The sequence below is a fragment of the Salvelinus alpinus genome, chromosome 22 (genome assembly GCF_045679555.1).
Source record: "Salvelinus alpinus chromosome 22, SLU_Salpinus.1, whole genome shotgun sequence".
Taxonomy (NCBI): domain Eukaryota; kingdom Metazoa; phylum Chordata; class Actinopteri; order Salmoniformes; family Salmonidae; genus Salvelinus; species Salvelinus alpinus.
Genome location: NC_092107.1, coordinates 41,827,461 through 41,836,159, shown reverse-complemented (window position 1 = coordinate 41,836,159; position 8,699 = coordinate 41,827,461). Strand labels below are relative to the sequence as shown.

Below are 8,699 nucleotides of genomic sequence, written 5' to 3'. Positions count from 1 at the left end.
GACCAGGACATGTTCTTCATATCTTCAACATAGGAACCACTACAAAACCTCTTTTATGACCTCTTATATCAAGGCACAAGGCGAGACCCAAATGCAGACACAGGAGGCAAATGGTTGGAGTCTTACAATGTTTATTAATCCAAAGGGGTAGGCAAGAGAAGTGTCGAGGACAGGCAAAAAGTTCAAAACCAGATCAGCGTCCAGGAGGTTCAGAGTGGCAGACAGGCTCGTGGTCAAGGCAGGCAGAATGTGCAGGCAGGCGGGTACAAAGGCCAAAAACAGGCAATGGTCAAAACCGGGAGGACCAGAAAAAGGAGAATGTAAAAAGCAGGAGAACGGGAAAAACGCTGGTTGACTTGGAAACATACAAGACAAACTGGCACAGAGAGACAGGAAACACAGGGATAAATACACTGGGGAAAATAAGCGACACCTGGAGGGGGTGGAGACAATCACAAGGACAGGTGAAACAGATCAGGGCGTGACACTTATACACTATATTAGGCCCAGCCTTTGGAACTTTGGTTTTCCCAGGTATGGCTACTATTTTATGATCACTACATCCGATGGATGCTTTAGAGCAGATTTCTGCAGCATTAGTGAAAGATGTGATCAATACATGTGGATGATTTCATTCCTCTGCTGTTTGTAAATACCTTGGTACAGTAGGTTGACTGAGAACCTGAACCAGGTTGCAGGCACTTATTACAGTTTGAATATTTTTCTTGAGTGGGCAGCTTGATGAAAGCCAATCAATATTAATGCCACCCTGAAAATATACCTCATTACCAAGCATTTCACACATATTATCCAGATTCAGACTTTTAGCACTTGATGGTCTATAGCAGCTTCCCACCAGAATAGGCTTTAGGTGACGCTTTAGCCACATTACTTCAACAGCCTTTGACCTGAGATCCTATTTAAGTTTCACAGAAATATGAAAATAAACCGCAACACCCTCCCATTGACATTTCTGTCTTTTCTATAGATGTTGTAACCATGTATTGCTAGCACTGTATCATCAAAGGTATTATCTAAGTGAGTTTATAAACTGGGTGGTTAGAGCCCTGAATGCTGATTGGCTGACAGCCATGGTATATCAGACCGTATACTACGGGTATGACCCAAAAATATTTTTTACTGCTCTAATTACGTTGGTAACCAGTTTATAATATCAATAAGGCACCTCGGGGGTTTGTGATATGCGTTGTGCATAAGAACAGCCCTTAGCCGTGGCATATTGGCAATATACCACACCTCATCGGGCCTTATTGCTTAATTTAGATAGTCAGTATATGAATGTTATCTTTTAGTAGCAAGTTATCGATTTCATGAACTTTGTTTATGAAAGTAACTACAATGTTGTTAATCAGTGAAGGCTGCTCGGGGGAGGATGACTCAAAATAATGGCTGGAAAGGAGCAAATGAAATGGCATCAAACCATGTGTTTTATGATTTGATACCACTCCACTTTTCCCCTCCAGCCATTACCACGAGCCCGTCCTCCCCAATTAAGGTGCCACCAACCTGTGTTGTTGATCCATCCTCAGTTGTCTCTTATCACAGCCATTAAACTATGTAACTGTTTTAAAGTCACCATTGGCCTCATGGTGAAATCCCTGAACGGTTTCCTTCCTCTCCGGCAACTGCGTTAGGAAGGACGCCTGTATCTTTGTAGTGACTGGGTGTATTGATACCCTATTCAAGTGTAATTAGTATGTTCACCATGCTCAAAGGGATATTCAATACCTGCTTTTTTCATTTTTACCCATCTTCCAATAGGTACCCTTATTTGCAAGACATTGGTCTGTGTTTGAAATGTCCTGCTCGACTGAGGGATCTTAAAGCTACAATGCATTCGGAAAGTATTCAGACCACTTCCCTTTTTCCACATTTTGTTACGTTACAGCTTTATTCTAAAATGTATTAAATAATTTGTTTCCCTCAGCGTCTACACACAATACCCCATAATGACAAAGCAGAAACAGGTTTTAGAAGGGCCTTAGTCAGGGAGGTGACCAAGAACCCGATGGTTACTCTGACAGAGCTCCAAATTTCCTATATGGAGATGAGAGAACCTTCCAGAAGGACAACCATCTCTGCAGCACTCCACCAATCAGGCCTTTATGGTAGAGTGGCCAGATGAAAGCCACTCCTCAGTAAAAGGCACAAGACAGCCTGCTTCGAGTATACCTAAAGGCACCTAAAGGAGTCAGAAACCATGAGAAACAAGATTCTCTGGTCTGATTAAACCAAAATTGAACTCTTTGGCCTGAATGACAATCATCACGTCTGGAGGAAACCTGGCACCATCCCTACGGTAAAGCATGGTTGTGGCAGCATCATGCTGTGGGGATGTTTTTCAGTGGAAGGGACTGGGAGACAAGTCAGGATCGAGGGAAAGATGAACGGATTACAGTAAAGAGAGATCATTGATAAAAACCTGCTCCAGAGCAATCAGGACTTCAGACTGGGGGCGAAGGTTCACCTTCCAACGGGAACAACGACCCTAAGCACATAGCCAAGACAATGCAGGAGTGGCTTCGGGACAAGTCTCTGAATGTCCTTGAGTGGCCCAGTCAGAGCACGGACTTGAACCCAATCGAACATCTCTGGAGAGACCTGAAAATAGCTGTGCAGCGAAGATGATCTCGGGGTCCAATGGTGTAGTAGCGGGGTTGTACAGACGTGAGAGTGCGCCAGGCTTCACATTCTTGGACCCCAGGTGGTGGGAGATAGTGAAATGGAAAAGAGTGAATAACAGGGCCCATCTCGCCTGCCTGGAGTTGAGTCTATCTAAAAGATAGTGAAGGAGTCAGGCGCAGGACACAGGTAAAAGTAACAATACTGATTTACTCAATCCAAAACGTAACAAAATCCTGTTCCAAACAAGGACAAAACAGGACTCAAAATACAACACACCGGAATACACGAAAGACAATCACACACAAAACAGAAAGGGAAACCAGAGGGTTAAATAAGGAACATAATTATGAGATGGGAACCAGGTGTGTAAAACAGACAAAACAAAAGGAAAAATGAAACATGGATCGGTGGCGGCTAGAAAGCCAGTGACGTCGACCGCCGAAAACACCGCCCGAATAAGGAGAGGGAACAACTTCGGTGGAAGTCGTGACAGTTCTTATGGTCCGTCCACACCAAGAATGGATGTTCTGCCCCTTCTAACCAGTGCGTCCACTCCTCAAACGCCATCTTAACTGCAAGTAATTCTTAATTTCCCACGTCATAGTTCCTCTCAGCGGGGTTAAGACGATGGGAAAGGAAGGCGCAGGGATGCAGCTTTTGGTCCTGGGCAGAACGGTGGACACTACAGTTCCCACTCCAACATCTGAGGCGTCGACCTCCACCACGAACTGATGGGACATGTCCGGATGGATTAAGATGGGAGCTGTAGTGAATCGCTGCTTGAGGTCTGAGAACACCTGGTCACTGCTGTAGACCATATGAACGGAAACCTTGGGAGAGGTGAGTGCAGAGAGGGAGGAAGCAAGGGTGATGTAACCCCGGATGAAACGACGGTAGAAATGAGCAAACCCCAGGAAACGTTGCAGCTGCACCCTGGTTGTGGGTTGAGGCCAATCCACCACCGCTCTCACCTTGGCAGGGTCCATCTGAGTATTACCTGCAGCGATGACGTATCCTAGGAAGGAGATGGTGAATCGATGGAACTCACATTTCTCCGCCTTCACGAAAGCTGGTTATCCAGGAGACGCAAGAGGACCTGTTGGACATAGAGGACATGCTCTTGAGCTGACCGGGAATATATTAGGATGTTGACGAGGTAGTCAAACACACATCGGTTCAACATGTCACGGAGCACATCATTGACCAGGGCCTGGAACACTGCGGGAGCGTTGGTCTGTCCGAACGGCATCACCAGGTACTCATAGTGCCCGCTAGCCGCGTTAAAAGCTGTCTTCCACTCGTCTCCGTCCCGTATCCAAACCAGATGGTACAATAGGCGTTCCAAAGGTCCAACTTGGAGAAGATAACCGCCCCCTGGAGAGGCTCAAAAGCCGAGGAGAAGAGTGGCAGCGGGTAACGTTTTTTAACCGTAATGTCATTACCTTCTTATGACTGCAGGGGCAGTATTGAGTAGCTTGGATTAAAGGTGCACAGAGGTGCCCAGAGTAAATGGCAGGCAAAAACCTGAGAAAAAATCCAAACAGGAAGTGGAATTTCTGAGGCTGGACGATTTTCAACCAAGATCCCATTGAAATCACAGCGAGATATGGATGAGTTTGCACTTCCTACGGCTTCCACTAGATGTCAACAGTCTGTAGAACCTTGTCTGATGCCTCTACTGTGAAGGGGGGCCGAATGAGAGGAGAATTAGTCAGGTCTGCCATGACCTGACCATTCTTTGACCCTGCGCGTTCACATGAGAGGGAGCTCTGTTCCATCGTTCATCTGAAGTCAATGTAATTCTCCGGTTGGAACGTTATTCAAGATTTATGTTAAAAACATCTTAAAGATTGATTCAATACATCGTTTGACATGTTTCTACGGACTGTTACGGAACTTTTGGACATTTCGTCAGGTTTTAGTGAACGCGCTTCCCTGACGTTGGATGTGTTTACCAAACACGCCACAAAAATAGCTATTTGGACATAAATGATGTACATTACCGAAAACAACGAACATTTCTTGTGGAAGTGGGAGTCCTGGAAGTGCATTCCGAAGAAGATCAGCAAAGGTAAGTGAAGATTTATAATGCTTTTTATGAGTATTGTTGAATGCACAATTTGGGCGGGTACGCTGTTTTCAGATTATTGAATATTGTGTTTTGCCGTAAAGCTTTTTGAAATCTGACACAGCGGTTGCATTAAGAACAAGTGTATCTTTAATCTTTTATCTATGTAAAACATGTATCTTTCATCAAAGTTTATGATGAGTATTTCTGTTATTTGACGTGGCTCTCTGCAATTTCTCAGGATATTTTGGAGGCATTTCTGAACATGGCGCCAATGTAAACAGAGGTTTTTGGATATAAATATGAACTTAATCGAACAAGACATATATGTATTGTGTAACATGAAGTTCTATGAGTGTCATCTGATGAAGATCATCAAAGGTTAGTGATTAATTTTATCTCTATTTGTGCTTTTTGTGACTCCTCTCTTTGGCTGGAAAAATGGCTGAATTTTTCTGTGAGTTGGTGGTGACCTAACATAATCGTTTGTGGTGCTTTCGCTGAAAAGCCTATTTGAAATCGGACACTTTGGTGGGATTAACAACAAGAGTACCTTTAAAATGGTATAAGACACATGTATGTTTGAGGAATTTTAATAATGAGATTTCTGTTGTTTGAATTTGGCACCCTGCACTTTCACTGGCTGTTGTCATATCGATCCCGTTACCGGGATTGCAGCCATAAGAAGTTTTTAAGACCCCGGTAGTCGATACATGGGCGGAGGGTCTTGTACTTCTTCTCCACGAATAAGAAGCCTGCACAGGTGGGGGAGGAAGATGGACACATAATCCCTGCAGCGAGAAAATCCTCAATGCACCCTTCCATCGATTTGGTCTCCAGACCCAACAGGGATAAAATCACCCCCGAGGCGGTGCGGTGCCCGGGAGAAGGTTGATAGCACAGTCGTAGGGCCGATGCGGAGGAAGAGATGTGGAGTGAATGAATACTTGAAAAAACATATTACTACAAAAATAAATATCCTAAACATAAAATGATGTACTGGATTATTTTTCTGTTTCAATTCCAGTATGTTGTTCCTCACAATGAGTCACACATGTTTTTCAAGACATGACCTCTCTTGAGAGACTAACCCATTATTTGAAGATCAACTATTAGATATCTCAGAGGAATGGCGAATGTTCCTCACAGTCTCTATAAATACCTTACCAAGTCATATGATATAGTTAGTTTCTCTCAGAGTTTCAGGTAATGATGTCTCTCAAGCGTGAGTCGTATACATTTTCTACTGTGATTTCCTCACTATATGATTTGTTTTAAAATTGGGTATCATGACTCACTACATTGAGTTTTAAAAAGAAGGGGAGCCTGGTCACAAGCAAATAATTTTTATGCTGTGGAAAATCAACTGTAGGTAAAAGGTTGATTTCCCCCCCATAAACAAGCATTATTCATCCATGGTCATAATCTTGTTCCAGTGTTCTGTTAACATAAATGTCAATTTAATGTATTAATGTCAATTTTTTACACAGTTCTAGTATTTAGAACTACTAACATGTATTGATTAATTGATTTATTAATGACTCAACTATTCATCCGTTGTCATACTGTGACTATAATAAAGTTTTCATTGTTAAAATGTCTTGTAAACATAACAGTTGTTGTCGTACATCTACAGGCTTGAAGAGGAAAACCTGAATCCGTGAGAATGGATGACTTCTCAAATGTATCTTCTGTTTTGACACTAGAAGGCTTCAATCTCCCCCCTGAAAGTGCCTTTTCCGCATTTATTTTCGCCACACTGAGCTATATGGTCATTCTCTTCTGTAATCTGGTCCTGATTCTCACCATCATCCTCAATAGGAGTCTCCACCAGCCCATGTACCTTCTGCTGCTAAACCTACCCATCAATGACCTCATAGGCTCCACGGCACTCTTTACACAGGTCATCAAAGAGCTTTTACTTGACACAGGGACCATTCAATACTCTGCTTGTGTCACACAAGCTTTCTTTATTCATGTCTATGGCACGGGAGCTGTGTTAATTCTGACTGCTATGGCGTATGACAGATACATTGCCATATGTTCCCCTTTGAGGTACAACACAACTATGACCAATGCTCATCTCAGGAAAATCATCACACTGCTATGGGTGTGTGACTTGATTTTGATTGGAGTGCTCTTTTTCCTGCTGCTTCGATTACCACGCTGCAGATCTCTGATGTCACACTCATACTGTGACAATCCCTCCCTGTTGAAACTGGTCTGTGCTAACACAGCCATCAATAACATCTATGGACTCTTTATTACTGCCCTCATGCAGGTCATAGTTGTTTGGGCCATTCTCTACACTTACATTCAGATACTTGTCACATGTTTTAGAAACAAAGGATCAGCTGACACAAAAAGCAAAGCTCTGCAGACTTGTGCTACACATTTAATTGTTTTTCTCCTCTTAGAGTGTTTAGGGCTTCTCACTGTTATCTCATACAGACTGAGCCAATTTCCCCCGCAGTTACGGAGACTCATAGGAGTTTCCACATTAATTTTCCCCCCAACTTTAAATCCAATTATATATGGTCTTAAAATAAAGGATATCAGAGTAAAAGCAATGCATTTCTTGCGGACAAAGATCTTTCCATCCTAGTTTCCAATAGTAGACATGGATTTGAAGAGAACCACTACATAATTTATCCAAAACTATATGAATTGTCACGATCTACTCAGTGCGATTGTATTTAGGCTATTTTGCTGTTTTTTACAGTCTGGCAGCTTGATGTACCCCTTGTTGTTATCTTTATTTATAATAACTGTGAATGTATCACTTGTATTCCAAAACCAGTAAACCAATGAAACACCCCGGGGTATCAAGAAATCCCTCACCCGATTTGAAATTATATAAGAGTCATTGTTGGGTGCCATTCATTTTAGGCCCTAGGACGCTAGTGTTAATCAGAGACTGATTTTGTTGGAACAAATTAAATAAACCCACAAATACACTTAAAAACGGTCTGGGTCAACCAACAACAGTCAATGTAAATAGAAGATCATATTTTGAATGAACTAGTAAGAAGATTTTAATCCTGTGCTTTTTGTGGATTGTCAAGGTTTCACAAGACAATGTATATCATGCCGTCAATGTGAAGATCTTAACTGTCTACTCCTCGTGTCCTCTCTCCTCGTCTCCTTCTGAAAACCCATTGGATGAGAAAGTCAGAGGTCCTGTGATATCTTTGATCATGGTTATAATAGTCTGCATTTTAAAATGCATTAAATAAAATAATGAAATTACGTAGCGCCTATCTTTCCTACTTCATGGGGATTCATGTATAAAGATGGATCAACACCACAGATGGTGTGAGACATGGACTCATCTTGACTAGACTTTTATTGATCTGTGGAAATACATCTGAAATTGATCAACTGATTTCCAATATCCATCTTCAACATTGGTCTGATTTGGTAAAATAATGTTGAATTTAATCATGTACAATTAATACTCTGGCAATATTTCGCTGGATTCTCAAATGCTAACACAAAAACAAATAGTTATATATCTGCCTATGCATTTCATCTGTCATGTTATGTCTGGTCACATTAAAGACATGACATCATATTCCAATCAGTGTGTCTGCTGTGTAATGACCTAGTGTTTCAGTTGTAGGCCTACAGTAACAACTCTTCTATCCATCATACTCATACCACCAAACAAGACATATTTCAAATGCAGAAAACGAGACATACATATTTCTATTTAGGTCTAGAAATTATCTTCATCTCTAAAGCCTGTGATGCTGATTACAACAATGTTGATGAACTGAATTAGTTCACAGCGCCCTCTAGTGTATTTGTTTTGCACAGAATATAGCCAAGAATCCACAGTGTTTCACTATTGTTTCAGGTCAATGATTCAGTCTGGAAATTCTCCAGTAGAGGCATTTGATCAGCGTCCTCTCAGAAACGACGGGCGGGTTTAGCCCAAGTGGATAAATGTGGTTTCTGAAGATTTGGTCTATTGATTGTTGTG

The 8,699-nt window shown here is 42.0% G+C and overlaps 1 protein-coding gene across 1 annotated transcript; it reads left to right on the top strand.

Annotated features, from left to right (window-relative positions):
* The first annotated feature begins 6,380 nt into the window (after window positions 1-6,380).
* Window positions 6,381-7,319, top strand: LOC139549812 (olfactory receptor 52B2-like). Its single transcript, XM_071360564.1, has one exon. It carries the CDS (start codon window positions 6,381-6,383, stop codon window positions 7,317-7,319), a length of 939 nt encoding a protein of 312 aa, XP_071216665.1.
* Window positions 7,320-8,699: the final 1,380 nt, after the last annotated feature.